The 15946-nt window shown below is 55.4% G+C and overlaps 1 protein-coding gene across 1 annotated transcript; it reads right to left on the reverse strand.

The window, feature by feature from the left end:
- Window positions 1–951: 951 nt before the first annotated feature.
- Window positions 952–9942, reverse strand: FZR1 (fizzy and cell division cycle 20 related 1). The gene is made up of 13 exons (XM_035348341.1): window positions 9551–9942; window positions 8224–8349; window positions 7912–7975; window positions 7374–7501; window positions 6864–6946; window positions 6246–6429; window positions 5983–6048; window positions 5425–5527; window positions 4580–4764; window positions 3464–3697; window positions 3280–3384; window positions 2357–2449; window positions 952–1554 (listed from the first exon to the last, which is right to left on the reverse strand). Exons 1-13 carry the CDS (start codon window positions 9617–9619, stop codon window positions 1513–1515), a joined length of 1482 nt encoding a protein of 493 aa, XP_035204232.1. The 5' UTR covers window positions 9620–9942; the 3' UTR covers window positions 952–1512.
- Window positions 9943–15946: the final 6004 nt, after the last annotated feature.

Genomic DNA, 15946 nt, shown 5'->3' on the forward strand with positions numbered 1-15946 from the left:
CATCCGCTCACCCCAAGGATACTGGTGGCACTGGGGAGGGGCAGGCGTTTTCCTACACCGCCCCTACCGTCAGGATTCAGGGAAAAAAAAAAGCACTGCCTATAGTCTACAGAGAACAGGGCAAGGTCTATGTACACAGCCGGGAAAAATCCCAATGGGAACAGGAAACAGCACGCACATCCCAGCGCACGAGGGAGGGCACGAGGCGGGCAGGAGCCAGGTGCACAGCAGGAAGCATTGGCACATGTACAAGGTAAGACAGGAACAGGCTGCTGCAAGCGTAACAGCTTCTCCTTAAATTAAAAGCAACACATACACACAAGTGCTTTGCATCACATCCCACGGCACTCATCACACGGGCTCCAAACACACGAGCAGGCACTCTTCCCGTACAACTTAAAAAAAAAAAAAACACAACAAAAAACCCAACAGGTCCCTGGCATGGACTTGGATGGAAAAAAAAAAAAAAAAAGCAACGCTTCTTCCTTGCCTTAGAAAAAGAACCCCCCTTGCCCAGACGCGGTGCTTCCCCCCTTCCAGCCAGAAGAGGCCATGCTCTCTCTGAAGAAGATCCACGGGAGTTGTTTTGTTTCTCAAGCACATCTCAACTGCTTTTGTCCTCAAGAAGACTCCAGAGCAACCAGCCGCCACAAAGGGCACTGCGGGCAGCTCCACATGCACGTTGTTCCTTTGTTTTGTTTTTAAAGCCATTGTTTCTCCTCTCTGTTAACTAAAAGAATCAGCCTAAAACATGCAAAAGCAATTTCCATTTTCTCTGAACGCATTCCCTCTGGGGTGGAGCCTCTTTAAAGTCTCCTCTCAAGTTTAAAGCCCCAAGACGCATGTTTGAAGGCAGCTGGTAAGCACGCCAAAATTAAGCTGTCTTAATTAAGCTGAACAGCAAGTACCGCGGTACCTGCTTTACCTGGAAAAAATAAGGTAATCCAGTTCTTTCACGTAACGGGGATCCCAGGCTCTAAACAATGCCCTTAGATAGCAGAGGCTAACGCCCCGCCCAGAGCCCGGTCCCCACGCACCAGTTGCATTGAACACGTCTGGCTGGCTCCTACCTCCAAAGATGTTCATCCTAGGTCAGAGGGACCCGCAGCAGCACGTTAAGCCCCTTCCCACAGAAAGGATGCTCTCATCTCTAAGAGCAGACAACGCAGCAGTTGGGATGGCCTCGGTCCGGTCTCAGTGGTCCATGTAAACAGGTTTTCTCCAGTACACGAAGAGGGGGTGGGAGGGTGCTGGTTCAACGTTTCTCTTGTACCCGTTCCCCTTTCTGAAGGATGAATCCTTGGATGGTTCCCTCCCCTCCCCAACCCCATCCCAAATACTGCCCAGCGTGGTTCACAAGCACATGTTTAATTAGCATCTGTTGGGTCCATCCTCCAGTCCCACCGGCACTCCCTTCCCTTCTGGTGATCGTTTGGGGTTCCATGCACACCAAGGTAGTGGTTTTATCCTGGTACGGCAGGCTGTAGGCTCCTGGATGGCAGTACGGGGGGTTTACCGTATCCTGGTGAAGAGGTTGAGAACGGATACAGACTCCTAAAAAGGAAAGGCAGAGCAGGCACTTCAGTGCTTTGCTGAGGTGTTATTCCACGGGATTATTTAAAAAAAAAAACAAAACCACTGGTGAGGTATCTCCAGCTCAGGGCACTGATCTGGGCTGAACATTCAAAGTCCAATGCCATAAATATTCCCATGTGTTTTGTTTCCAGCTGATAACGAGGCGTGCAGCAGGCAGGCATGCCATTCCCACAGCTCTGTGGGAAGCTGCACCCTAGAGCCAGGGTGCACCCAGCCGCCTGCAACGCCCGCTCCCCACAGCTCATTCCTTAAGATCTCACTGCCATTCCCCACTGCCTCCGCGAGACACCCGAGAAGCTCCCGGAGCATCTGGCCCAGCCTGCTTTCGCTGCTGGCACGTTGTTAGTGGCAGTACCACGATCCCATTTCCACCCCAGCCAGCACTTTAAGCGCTTACGCAAAGAGCTGGAGGATAATCGAGTCCGAGGGCACGGCCAGCTGATAGCAGCACGCGAGCACGGAGCACGGGCTGGAGGTGAGCTCCCGGCACTGCCGCTGCGTTCAGCAGCTCCCTAACAGCCGGGATGCCGTTCTGCCACACTGCCTTGGGTGTGCAGAGGCAACCTTCTATCGCATGTGACTGCGAACCCTTTGTACTGCAGTCAAGTTTTGGATTCACTGCATCCTCCCCTCAACCCCCAGGATACGGTAACGAAGCCAGAGGCAAGACCAAAGAACAGAGGGAGCTGACTGAATCCCCTGCCGAGGGCTGAGCCTGCTGCAGGACACGGCTGCAGGCAGCCGCGCGGCACGTCCTTACCTTCGTCGAGCGAGTTTTACTGAAGACGTTCCAGAACCGCAAGGTTTCATCTCCAGCTCCCGTAACTATGGCCTCCCCATCAGGGGACATCGCCTACGGCAGGAGAGAGCAGCTTTTAGTATCTGTTACATTTGAGGTTGAAAACAAATCTTCATTGGAATGCATCAGAGGAATTCTGCTCCCCTTCCTGCTTGGCTGGCAGTGAGACACCAAACCACCACCTCTGCTTTCATGTGCCTCCCTCAGCCTCAGGAGGTGCCAACTCGAGCACTTGCACCTCACTCACGCAGCTCTGGAACACACGGGTGGAATTATCACAAAACGATTCCTGTGTTAAGAAATCCATGCCAGTGGTAATTGAGACTATTCCTGCCCGGCTTATAACTGTGTGTTAAGGCAGGAAGTGCGATAGAGCTGGCAAACGCCAGTCATTAGTCACTCCAGTTGGAGCCTACCTCACCAAGCACTATCGGCGTATTTAGCATGTTAAGAATCCCCTGAAAGCCCTGTTACATTAGCAAAGCAGGTAGGAAATCAAAGGGATTAGGTGCATCAGACACTCCAATACAGAATTAGGAGCACTGAAAGCATCGAATTCTTCCCCTGCTTGCAGTTACCAACAAAACAGCGACAAAGTCTTAAGGGAACAAGAAGACATTCTTGTGCTTCCTCAGAAGAGTTTTGGCAAGCTTTGCTGTTCGTTAATAAAGCCTCACATTTCCATAGCAGCAAATCAAAGTATCCCTCGCAGGCAAGGAAACCAGATACAGAGCTTTTTCCTTTGCTTGCAGGGCAGCACTCATCTCTCCACCAAGAGCAGAGGCTGCTCACAGCACCACTGGCGCTGCAGCTTCACGTCTCATCCCAGCACGTGCACAGCCAGCTACGTAGCGACATGTTTCAGAGACGAGGCCGGTGCTTACCAGATATAAGACTCTGTACGAGTGCCCCGTTAGCTTCGCTACTTGAGTTAACGAGGGGTATTTCCAGACGAGGATCTGGTTCTGCGAGTATCCGTGGGTACTCACCTGGAAGTGGAGAGGGAAATGAGTTATGCTCCCGAAGGCAGGAGAGCTCGGCAGCAGGGCTGCACAGGGAGGAATTTACCAGCTCGTTGGCGTGCTTTGACCAGGCCAGGTTGCACACTTGTGACCCGGTGTCGATGCACTGCAGAGGCTGCCCGGTGAGCGTGTTCCAGAAGCGTATGCAGCGGTCGGCTGTCCCGCCGCCAGAGGCGAGGAGGCCGTGCTGGTGCGGGGACCAGGCGATGGCTTTTACTGCCGCAAGATGCTCTGTGTACTGTTGGACAGGACTCAGGCTGGAGTGATTCCAGACGAGGAGCTGGCAGAGAGGAAAGACGTGATCGAACTTGCACTGCAGTCACGTGTCCGCAACACCCACAAACCACGATGTCGCACTGGGATTGACGAGGGTGGTTGGGCAATGAGATGATTTCCCACAGCTCTGCCCAAGCACACGTCTCAGCTATTTCAGCCCTGCAGCCTGTCCCACCCTGCCACCACACTCTGCTGAGGAGCCACTTCACCACTGGGTCGCAAGAAGTCCTTCAGTTAAGCTTCTAAAGCCAGCAACACGGAGTCACCGAACGCCAGCTCAACCCCCCCGTCTGTCTTTGTGGCTGCATTACCCCAGCACACGTCAGGAAGCACGGGCGAGTTCATTACAAGGTACTGTGAGGAAGAACTTTGTACAGCCATGCTGTCACACATACACTGGGCAAATCCACTACCTAGCAACCCGCTCCAAAGGGCTCTGAACACTTTCTTCGGAACAGATGCTTCTTCCATATGGCGTTCAGCGAACCACAAGTCTGTGCTAGAGGTATTAAAACTTACATAGCTTCTAAACTGGGTTTCCTTCCACATACATAAACATTATTGCAACGAACTTGAGACTATTCGCTACCTAACCCAAGCCAGGAAGCACAGCTTAGCAGTAGCTTTACTGAACTCCAAGCCCTGAGTCAAGCTATAGATTTAATTAGCCAAATAGAGACGCAAAATTAAATTTGCCTCTTTAATTTTATTACAGAGAGGAGACTGAGGAGAAGCTTAGCATGATTTATCGTTGGGCACAGTCCAACGACTGAAACAAAAGCCCCTTCACAGAGCAGATGAACATCCTTGGAGAAAGGGGACCTGACATTTCCCTGCGAAGATCTAGAGATGCCGAGCCTCATGGGACCAGCTCTAAGTACTGTACCTTGTTATCATTTCCCCCAGAGGCCAGGAGCTGGTGGTCCGTTGACCATTTGAGCCCACAGACCTCCTGCCTGTGGCCCTGGAGCCGCCGCTCTGACTGCAGGGGCGGGGTGCGGATGTCCCTCTGAAGGATCATTCTGTCTCGACTCCCAGAGGACAGCTGGTCCGCGTTCCATGCCAAGGCACCTGTAACACGGGCAGAGAGCAGCAGCCTAAGGGCACGTTTTGGGAGCCTTGCAGGAGCGTGCAGGCAGCACACAGCCACCAGAACTGCAGGAGGCTTACAAAAAAAACAGTGCTTAGGGCCCGTCCTTTATATACCTGCCTGGAGTCTTGAAATGGCAAACAAAGATACCTTCAGTGAGCTCGTTGCAGGCAGATCTATCACCAACCCCATTTCACTGGGCAGTAAAGCACAGAAACAGAACTCAAAAGCTATCTTGACTCCCCAAATCTCACCTCAGAATTCAGATTCACAACAGCTCTGACCAAAAATTTACAAAAAAATAATAAAAAAAACAGAAGAACAGTCCCCGAAGCATAAGGGAACTGGAAATCTCGGTGTAAAGCTGCCTGCAGGGCTGAAACCGGAAGGCAGCGGCAGTGAGAAAGTGTTGTAACCAACCCTAAAATGCCTCAGCAGACACTGAGGAAACACCTGCTGCAGTAGTCCCTCAAACACCACCACGCCCAAGATCAGAACACCACAATTACTAGGTGGCAATGTTTTGAAGGCAGCTCAGGACACAGCAGGGCACAAATATCAGTTCTGGTACTGTTTGAGTTCAAGGAGAGAAGTAAAAAAAAAATCAAGAATCAAAACATGCAAAAACTCCATCTCCTTACCAACTCTGGCCGTGTGCCCCTCTAGCATGGAGAGCTTTTTTCCTGCAGCTGCGTCCCAGATCTGTACAAAGCCCTTGTGAGTGCCAACGGCTACCAAGTTCCCCTAGACAAACACAAAACCACGATCAGTAAAGCCAGTAAGTACAGACAGAAATAAAACAAAAAGCCAGATGCTGAAAAGACTCCAGATGAATCCCACAGGATGGAAGGCGTCCAGAGTTCTCCCATCTTGCATCTTTTCCCTACTGAAGAGGGGAGCCAAGCAGCCCGGCTGAAACACTTCGAACCAGGTCACTTCTCCAGCTCTTGACAATGAAAGGGTTTTTTCCCTCCCATACCTCTTAGCAAGTGCCTCCAGAGCATCAAGATACGAGAGGTTACTCTCTATCCCCTCCCGTTTAGCGGAGACAAGAAACACATTTGATGAACAGCACACAGGGAGTTGGGGAGAATACAGAAAGCTAATCCGTGATTTTAGAGCTTGCACCGAAGGGCTATACAGCTACAGTGATGGCGCTTGGATTGCATTTCCCTCGTCACTGTCGGTGTCATACTGACCCGTTCCGACCAGCCCACCGACGTTACCGAATCTCCTTCCACAGACAGATCGCACAGTCGGGTTACCTTGAGAAGACAGAATGAAAAATACTTGTTGTTGTCCTGCTGCGTTAGCTACCTCCAGAGCCAGCTCCTGGTTGGGGACAGAGCATTTCAAGCACTGAATCCCTCACACAGCGTGTTCCACAGTTCTGAAGGGTGCTGCAGCTGGAGAACACCCACAGCAACAGGTACACCACTCTCAGGCACTGGTCGTCATTTACCTGGCTCGTACAAGCACTCCACAGGTAAACACATGTGCCAAGGCCAACGCTGAGGACGTTAAGAGAGGACCAGTCCACCAGGTTCAGGTAGAAGTCGTCCTGCAGTTCCGGGGCATCCAGCACTTTGAAAGGGATCTTTGAGATCTTCCGAGTTGGTTTTCGGGGTGATCGTAGCAGCTTCTGACTGTTCACAACGAGAGATACAAAAACAGCTACAGAACATCTATCACACGTCGCAGCAGATGGCACAGACAGAGGCAGCTAGTCTTCAGAGCATACCTGCATTTCTACAGAGATACACAAAGAGGCAGCAAAATGCTTTCCAGCGTGTTAGAAGGAATTAGTCTCTGCTTCTATAAAGGAGCTGGGGAGCCAAACGACAAGCTGACTGCCGAAGGCTGGTCAGGACACATTCGGCATTAAGCACTTTGGGTGTACTCAGGAATCCTTAGGGAACCTGACTGGGCCTCCTTATTGCCTTCTCAGACTTCCCAAACCAATTCATGTGGCAATTTTGGTGGCCTTACAGAGAAACCCTGGAGAACATCACTGAAACACCTCACGGAAACCTGTTTCAGTGCTCCCCTACAGTAAAAGTCTGTGGAGAATCAGTATTACCTTTTGTTGCTGACAGGAGACAAGGAATATGGCGAGACCTCGTTACCATCATCTGGACTGGAACGTTTTGTGCTGAGCGAATACTGCAGAAAGAAAACACACCCAGTAAGAACAGCACCAGGCCCAAGACCGATGTAGATCACTCACACAGGCACCAGTGCCCAGCTAGCTCCAACATCCACTGTCAGTTCTCCTTCATTTTCAGTTCCTCTCTTTTCCAGCTGTTCCAGGACCATGCCAAAGCTTCCCGAGGACCCAAACCTTGATTTGGTCATTTACCCAGTCTTAAGAGCATCCAGAAAAGCTTTGTTCCCACCCAGCTTCCTGGCTGGTTCAGAAATAGGAAGCATGTAGCTTGCTACAGATACTTTTCTCCAAGTTTTCTCCTCAGCTTACATCAGTAAAATCACAACACTAACTCCCTTGCATTAGCAACTCGACAGAACCACGTGCTTTGCTCCCGCGACAAGACACACAAACTCCCTTTGTTTTAAATGCAAACCAACTTACAGTGAAGAGGGACTTCTTCTCTGGAGTGGACGGCTGCAACCTCCTGTCTTCTGTCTGCGGGTCCTGCACTTTCTCGATCCCTGCTCCTAAGAGTTCATTCTTCAGCAGGGCGGAGTAAGCAAGGCCATCTGTGAACCCAGACGAGTGCTCAGGCAGGGAACTCCGAAGCCACAAGCACCTCTGCAGGGACCGACTGGGTCACAGTCGCCTGCCTTCTACACTCACAGGGCCTCTTCATGAGCCTAGGACTCCAGCTCAGAATTAAGATTAGCAGCAAGCTTCCCCTCCTTCCACTCCATCAGGAAATTACTTCCATGACTCAACAGATCAGGAGATATAAAACAGGCCCTTGCTTCCCAGCTGCCCATCAGCAGCTCATTGAGGTGACCAGGTGTTCACTCTTGTGACACACCAGAACACCAGCACGGCTTTTTGCTTACGATAAGCACAACAGTGCCAGTGTTCACTTAACTTCAAACTCGGCATCACTTTGGAATGAAAGCCGTAGCCAAGGCTACAAGCAGCCGAAAGGTCTCACCTTTGCCATTGTCCGATGTAGCGTCCTTTGCTTTTCTGTTTTGACTCGGTGATTTTTCATTTTCCTGAAAGGAGAAAAAAAACCAACACACCATGACCATACAGAACCACCCAACGTACGTAAAATAGCAAACAGAAGTCTGCAAACAGGCTGCACCTGTGGGCCAGGAGGCACACATTCAAAGGAACTCTTTAAGGGCAGCAGCAGACCATGGCTCAGAAGATAAGCACAGCGATTCTGCCAGCCAAAACCAAACGCGCCATTTCCTCACTTCAAAGGCTCTGAGCTGCAGGAGAAGGGAGCAAAGCTTACGTTTATTCTGTGGAAGTTGATGCTCCAGTTGGCCCCAGCTCTTGAGGGAATGAACCTGTCTCCGTGCTTACTCGGAGAAGACATCGGAGAATTGGAAGGCGTCAGGGTTCTTCTCATCTCTGCTACCTGAATTAAAGATTTAGACACATGCAAGAACAAGTGCTGATCTCAGCAGGGGGTCTGACAAACATCAAAGAGGTCTTGTCAAAGCTAAATATGCCCAAATAGAAGAGCAAAACACTGCTTTATCCCCTTAACAGAAGGGGTACGCACACCCAGTCCAGCTGTCACAGGAACGTCTGTCAAGAGAAGCAACTCAGCAGCGTCTTTCTCACCGCCCCTTTTCAAGCTGATGCTGTCAAGGCAAACGCGGGGAAGGCGAGAGCCGGGCAGAACGCTTGCTGGGTGTGCTGCACGCTCCTCAAGTGTGACCACATTCTTTTTCAACTTGTAGCGGAGAGCACCCCAGCTCAGAAGAGGGCTGGTTTCTCCGGCCTGTCACGCTCCCTCTGAACGCAGGACATACCTCCGACCCACGTACAACAACAGCTCCCCCTGCTATGGCATCACCCAGGAACTCGGGGGCCGCGCACCGCCTCCCTCTGCTCTGCTCCCTGGGCAGGTATTCAGCAGCACTCACCCCAGAGGCTGGTCGCTAGTCAGGCTGACTGACGATAGCTCTGAGCCCAGCTGGGTTACCTCCCCTCCTGCAGACCACCCACCTTCAATTCTGCGCTGGGAGCATTTGGGAGACTGCGTCAAAAGCCTCGCTGAGGGCAGTGCAAACGGCACGTGCTCCCTCCTCCCATCCATCACATTAAATCGTGCCTTCATAGAAAGCTCGCAGCTTGGTCAGGCCTGGTTTGCCCTTGGTAAGTTTGTGCTGACTGCTTTCAAACACGTTTGGGTCCCTCATGTCTGAAAATGGTTTCCAGAAGGATTTGCTCCATAGCTTTCTCAGGGGCAGAAACACACCGCCGCCTCCCTGCTCTTCAGCTTCATCTCCAGCTGTTAGCCTCCATCCCAAGGCTCTTTTGTTCGTTAGTCCTCAACCTTTTTACAGCCTGCATGTGATTCCTGAGATCATTTAGCAAAAGGCATCGCTGCACTACATAAACGTATCGTCACTCACTCCTGCAACCTGAACTGAGCCCGTCTACGTGGAAGCGCTGTTAGAGTGGGGTTACTTGGTTACTCCTGGAACAGCTCAGGAGCTCTCACCTGGTCACAGCCCCACATCTCTCAAAGCTCAACTGAAAACAGTCACAGGCAACACAGACGAGCACTTTCAGGCTCGGGTCTCTTGGCACAGAGCAGCTGTACTTACGCAAGGCATCGTGTTTTCATTCTGGATGTTGATTTGGCGTAGGAGACGTCTCTCATAATCCTGGTCCATGGTGGAACGGAAAGGGGCTGGGGAGTTCAGCAGCCTCGGGAATTTATGTTCATGAAGCCCAATCAGTAATTAGTCTGCTGCAACAGATGGGGGGAGGAAACCACCAAAATATTACATCCCTTCGTGCAGAAGCAGCCTCCAGCATCTCCCAAGACTCTTCCTTAAACCAGAGACCACTTTCCCCCTCCACAGCAGCGTTATCACCCTGTGTGATAAAGCCCAGCGCAAGGCTGCCGATGGAAGTGTTTTCCTGTACTGCTGCCCTCGGCTGCTAACTCACACCAAGAGGCAGTCGGCACTTTGCAGCTGACAGGACCGGAGCATGCAACAGCCCGAGCACAGGCTGCGACCTCACGCTCGCCAGCCGCGGCAGCGCAGCGTAGCGAGCCCCCGGTACGCAGGCGTGCAGGGACCGGATGCCCACAGCCCGTGGCACCGCGGGCCAGAGGCACGCAGCTCTGTGCCAGCGGGGATATTCCATCCACGGCACACACACGGCAGCCTTTCCGTGCCCTGAGCCGCAGGAACGTGGGCAGCTCTGGCCTAGGGAGCCCCCTGAGGAAGCGCTCAATCTCTGAGGCCCGTGCCGCCCCACGTTGGCCCCTGGGTTAGCATGAAGCCAGCCCAGCTACGGCCGCGCAGTGAAGCCGGGCTGCAATCCACGTGTCACTCCAGCACCTGTTTTTATGAGAGGGCTGCTTCATTACCTAGAATTGGCTAAGGTACAGCACGCATCAATAAAGAATAACGAACCTTTCCAGGAGGGCGCGGAGCCGCAGCCTTCCCCCGAGCAGCCCTGCCCGCACCCAGCCTCCCCAGCAGCCGTGCCAGGCTGCTCCCTCAGCCCGGGATAAACACCTCCAGAGGGAAAGGTGGAACCAACACACGCCGTGCAGAACCCTGCCACGCGGAGGCACCTGGAAGCTCTGCAGAAGGTGAAGGGATTCTCACTGACTGCTGTTGTATAAGCATTCACCGCGGCTGGCTGGAGTCCCGGCTACGCGAGCGGCGCTGCCTCGAGATATGGATTTGGGAGATCTGGGAGCCGCGGGAGGGCTGGGCAGAGCGGGGCCCTGCTCCCTGCCCCCAGGAGCAGACACTCGCCGAGCCGCGGGCCAGGTGAGGAGGACAGCGGCAGCCCAGCAAGACGTGACCGGGAATCACAGCGTGCTGCAAGTTAACGGGAAAGCACGAGGACAGCGCACGAACTCTGGACTAGAGGCCTAGGAGCGAGCGCGGCTGCTGCCCGGCCGTTCCAGCGCTTTGGTAGTGCTGCACCTTGGTCCTCTTACAGACACCAAAACACCGTTTTGCTCCTGGCCGTTAACCACGCCAGCACTGTCACAGAATCCCAGAATAGTCTAGGTTGGAAGAGACCTCAAGATCATCAAGTCCAACCTCTGACCTAACACTAACAGTCCCCACTAAACCATATCCCTGAGCTCTACATCTAAACATCTTTTAAAGACCTCCAGGGATGGTGACTCAACCACTTCCCTGAGCAGACCATTCCAGTGTCTAACAACCCTTTCAGTAAAGAAGTTCTTCCTAACATCCAACCTAAACCTCCCCTGGCACAGCTTTAGCCCATTCCCCCTCATCCTGTCCCCAGGCACGTGGGAGAACAGACCAACCCCCACCTCGCTACAGCCTCCCTTCAGGTACCTGTAGAGAGCGATAAGGTCACCCCTGAGCCTCCTCTTCTCCAGGCTGAACAGTCCCAGCTCCCTCAGCCGCTCCCCGTAAGCCTTGTTCTCCAGGCCCCTCACCAGCTTCCTGTCACAGCAGCCTCCCCAAAACAGTGGCTGCCAAGCTGCTTCCGAGTACACCTGCTCACCTCTGCCACCTCCTGCCCCGGGCTCTCTTCTTTCTTAGCGTAACACGCTTCTCCCGTCTGTTCCGTCGGAGGGAAGGCTGGAGAACGCCACCAGATCACAGTGAGCAGCTTCCACCCAACACAGCGGAGAGGCAGGGACGGCACTGCTGCGAGCATGTACAAGAGTTTTATTATTAAACTCCTTTGTTAATAACAAAGAAATCTCAGTGCATCCCATGCCAAACTCCTCCTATTTTTTCGTTTCCTGACCTTCACCTACTCAGAGCGTCCCCAGCCTTCCCCTGAGGCCAGCAGACCTCCCAGACCCAGCGTTTCCACAAGATGTATTTTTTTACACCGTGAGTAAGAAAAACCAGCCTGCCGAACCCACGTGAAGTGCGTGATCAGGTGGGGACACCGCACATCTGAAGCGTCCTCCCAGAGCGGCACTGGTGAGAGGTGGAGACCCGGTCCCGCAGGAACGCGACGTTTTTAATTCTGGATATCCAACGCGTTCACTTTGGGAGCTTTTCACTCGGGTTCCAGACCGCAGAAATTCAGACCACGGCTCCCGGTCAGAACACGACGGGGAAGGGCTGCGCAGGCAGAGCACAGCGGCACCAACAGCCCCCAGGCCGCCCTTCTTCAGGCGCTTCGAAACAAAGCCCCACGTCACGCACGTGTACGTGAACTGCCGGACTTCCTCTCCTCCCCTCAGCCCTCTGTAAAGTGGGGATTTGGATCAGTTTGGGATTCCATCCGCGCGTTCCAAAGTTCTCCTGCCTCTGGTGTTCTCAGAGCCCCTCAGCAGCAGCAGCTCGTGTTCGGCCCCGCTCCTCGCCGCCAGCTCCGGCTGTGAGAGCAGCACGAGGCTCCTGTAACAGCCCAGCTCAGGCGAGCCCCGGCACCAAGCGCTGGAGCCGCAGAGCCCACGTCTGTCACCTCCACTTCGGCACCCGCTGAAAGGCCCAAACAGGTTCAGGCTGCGCCCAAACGGAGGAAGGCTCGGCAGAAACGCCCGCACCCAGCTCGCTGCCAGCCCCGGCATTAGAAAGGGATCCGTAGGATCTGTACTGAGGAACAGAACCCGGGGCGTTCGGACGCACCAAGGTTGGGTCACCAAGGACAGGGCGCGCTTGTTCAGCGCCACGACTTCACCTGGAAGCGTTCTGAGCAACATTAACCGGATAGAATCCGGCTGGCTCGCAGGTAAGATGTAAGGCGCATGGAGGAAAGACAAACTCAGCCAGAAAACAGAAATCCTCCTTGAAAGCCACCGCCACCTGCCTTCTCCAGGCATAAACCACGCAACCGGTAACGAAGCAGGATCCCAGGCTGAGCACAGAGCACCTGGTTCCTCAGGACTTATTTCTTAAAGAAAGAAGCTCGCAGTCACAGCCCCCAGTGCTCGAGGCTTTCTCAGGGCTTTAAGGGAAATGGAAAAGCCTCCCGCAGGCAGATCTCGTCAGCGAGAGCCTGCCCAGGCCCAGAGGCGCTGCTTCTCTCTGGGCCAGTGTTTAATGGCACCAGTCTGAAGGAAAAAGGCTTTGTTATTTTGGTGACAAATATTTAACAGCTCTCGGGAAGACCCCATAATTTACCACGGGGACGCAGTAAGCGAGCGCATCGGCCTCTAAGTCATGAGCAGCGGGGCTGGAAATCAAGGCCAGCCGTCCTGCGTCCCCCGCAGCCAGCGTCTGCTCTTCCCAAGGCTTCTCTGGACCCGTCACCAGGCACCACTCGCCAGGCACGGAGTTAGCACCGGCCTCAGCTGCCAACAAACGCGGGACTCATCTGGCACGGGGGGGATGGATCGGCACCTCCGCCGCGCCCCCCGTTCAGCTGGGTGGGCAAAGCCTCCTCGGCCCCCAGACGGGCGCTGGCTGCCGGGCTGGATCCGCTCGGTGAGCGGAGAGCCAGCACGGGGCAGGGGCGAGCTGTGCCCCGGGCAGCCCCGCCAGGCAGGCGCTAGGAGTGTCTGAGCTGTTTGAGGTTCTTTTAGCTCCCGGAGCTCCGCTAACGGCGGCGGTTTTGCCTGGTTTAGGCCTGTTAGGAAGGCGGGCGGGAGGCTGGGGCTGGCCTCACAGCACCAGAGGCGGTGTCGGCGAGGAGCGAAGCGCTCTGCCGGTGGCCAGGCTGAAGCTGAGCTCCTCCACGCTTAACCCGGAGAGACTCCTTCGAGTGTTGTGTACACATCGAGCCCAACACACGCTTTGAAATAATTCGCTTCCGTTTAAGTGGCCGTAACACAAAAAGCCAGAGCCTTGTGCAGGTTTCACCACCGTCTCCTCACCCACAGCCGGGCGGTTTCTCGGCTGGCAGCTCACCACGGTGCTGGTGGGGACGCCGGCGTTCAGTGACAGGCGACGTCCGCACCCTGAGGCAGGAAATTCAGCCCGCCGGCACCAAAGCAAGGCCCGCCAAAGCTACTGCCGGAGCCACCACGTTGCGCCGGCACGTTTCTGAGCGCGTTCCGGTGCCTGCTCTTCACTGGGGGTCCCGCAGAGCCGCCTTGTTTCTGCCTTTCCAGGGTCTGTGCAGCCTGCAGGCCACCGCCTCCTCCCCCCGAGGTGACAAACGCCTTTCAACACCCGCTGCAGAGGGCCCACATCCCTGTCCGGTGCTGACAGGCAGCAGGCACAGACCGAACTCGAGCTGGATTGGAAAGAAAGTGCCCCAAAGCTGCGGCCCCAGCATCGTTTTCATCTCCTACCTGCAGGCAGCCTCCCAGCCCTTAGCTCCAGATGCTGCTGCCCCCCCACGCCAGGTTTCAGACGAGCAGTAGGTGCTGTTTGTGCCTTCTTTCACCGCCAGTGTCACCAGACATCGTCCCTTCCTCGCAGGCAGCACTGGAGGTGACAAACGTCTGACATCCTGCGACTCGCTGCACCTCCACCTGCGCTCAGACAAGCTCCGGGACTTCCCACAGCCCTCCGAGGCAGCTTCGGAGCCGAGTTAAGGCTGCGCCTCCTCCTCAGAGCCCAAGCGGATGGCAGAGGACCTCTGCCCAGCAAGGGGCGGCACACCCGCGCTCCCCACTGGGGACACGAGGGCCGCAGGAAGCCTGCTCTCCGTACCCCATCCTCAGCCCGCGCCAGGACGTGGACTTCCACGTGCCAGCAGAAGCACGGCGCTGCAACGCCTCCAGGGAAACAGCAAAAAGCAATCTGGGAGAGCCCTTGCTAAAAATAAAGCCCCCCAGGCAGAAACCCTTCTCAGCACACCACCACACGGCTGGGGACTTCCCCCCAGAGAGGAGCCAGGCCCAGGACCCCGTCTGAGGGAGCGCTGCCCCCGTGCCTCTTCCACGTGAGATCTCGGATCTCTCCATCACTTCCAGGCCAGGTGGTTTTTGTTCCCCTAAATCCTCCTCCTCTCCACGACTGGAAGGGCACCTGACGGAGCAGGGCCAGCCGCGCTCTGCTCGGGGCACAGGAACCTTTTTGACGGCTCCCTCCCAGCTCAGCCACTCGACGCGCCCCACGCCCAGCCGCACGGAGCGGTGGTGGAGGCAGCGGCCGCCTCCCTGCCGCCCACAGCCGAGGGGTTTCCAGCCTCGCTCCGAGCAGCCTTTATGCCAGGAGGACCGCGGGGTCGCTCCTTCGCCTTCCTAGATGGCGCTTCTCATTCCGGCCACATCTCACTGCAGATTACAGGAGCCTGCTAGAAGCACGGGGTTTACCCGAGTGGACCCGACGATCACGGGCGCAGCAGGGAATTGCGAGGAAGCGTCCCCGTCAGAAGCCTGCTTACTGCCTGCAGGTAGCGATTCTTTCTCCTTTTCCCCGTGCCGCCTCAGAAATAAGCGACCACGCCTGCTCCAGGGGGCCCGAGGAGAGCACAAAGTCTCCAGCGGCGTGGGAAGCCACGGGCTGGGAAACGCGCACGGCCCGGCGAGGCAACGCGCCGCGGGGTCGCTGCCGTGCCACCTCCTCCCCGCGGGTCAGGAGGCAACCTCCGCCCCTCATTAGCAGAGGTGCTCCTAACGAGTTCATCCACGCGAAACAAAACAAACGGAGGCAGCGGCGTTCTCCACGCCGCGGCTGCTCTGGAGCCGAGGGCAGAGCCACCGGCAGGGAACCGGTCCCTGCCCCAAGGACACCGGGCAGGGCACCGCCACCAGCCCGAGTGGAGGCTCTGCTTTCGGCCGCCCCTCAGCCGGCACGCGCTGGCCCCGAAGATCCCAACCCCGCTGCTTATTGACTGGGGGCACTGAAAGCCGCTGCACGAGGAGGAGGCAGGGACGCAGCGGGCGAAGCACGCGGGGGTGTGGGATAAGGGGTCTGAAGGGCAGAGCTTGTCCGTGCCGAGCGTCCCAGCCTCGGCCCAAGACAAGGCCGCTGCGCGCAGCTCTCAGCATCTTACCGACGACACTCTGGGATTTTCCCCCCCCAAAGTGGTTTGCACGCCCTGCCTGTGTGGGGCAGGAAACTTGGAGAGGCAGAGGAAAGCCAAGAGCACCTTCAGCACAAGGCCATCGCCTCTCCCGGGCCGTGCAGCCCACGGGCAGC

This window comes from Oxyura jamaicensis, chromosome 28 (assembly GCF_011077185.1).
Source record: "Oxyura jamaicensis isolate SHBP4307 breed ruddy duck chromosome 28, BPBGC_Ojam_1.0, whole genome shotgun sequence".
In the NCBI taxonomy this organism is placed as follows: domain Eukaryota; kingdom Metazoa; phylum Chordata; class Aves; order Anseriformes; family Anatidae; genus Oxyura; species Oxyura jamaicensis.

Coding starts and splice junctions, on each gene's coding strand:
- FZR1 (XM_035348341.1), bottom strand. CDS start 9,619: ATGGACCAGGATTATGAGAGACGTCTCCTACGCCAAATCAACATCCAG. Junction 6,049..6,245: donor GGAGTGCTTGTACGAGCCAG/GTAAATGACGAC, acceptor TGTCTTCTCAAG/GTAACCCGACTGTGCGATCT. Junction 1,555..2,356: donor GTAAAACTCGCTCGACGAAG/GTAAGGACGTGC, acceptor TTTCCTTTTTAG/GAGTCTGTATCCGTTCTCAA.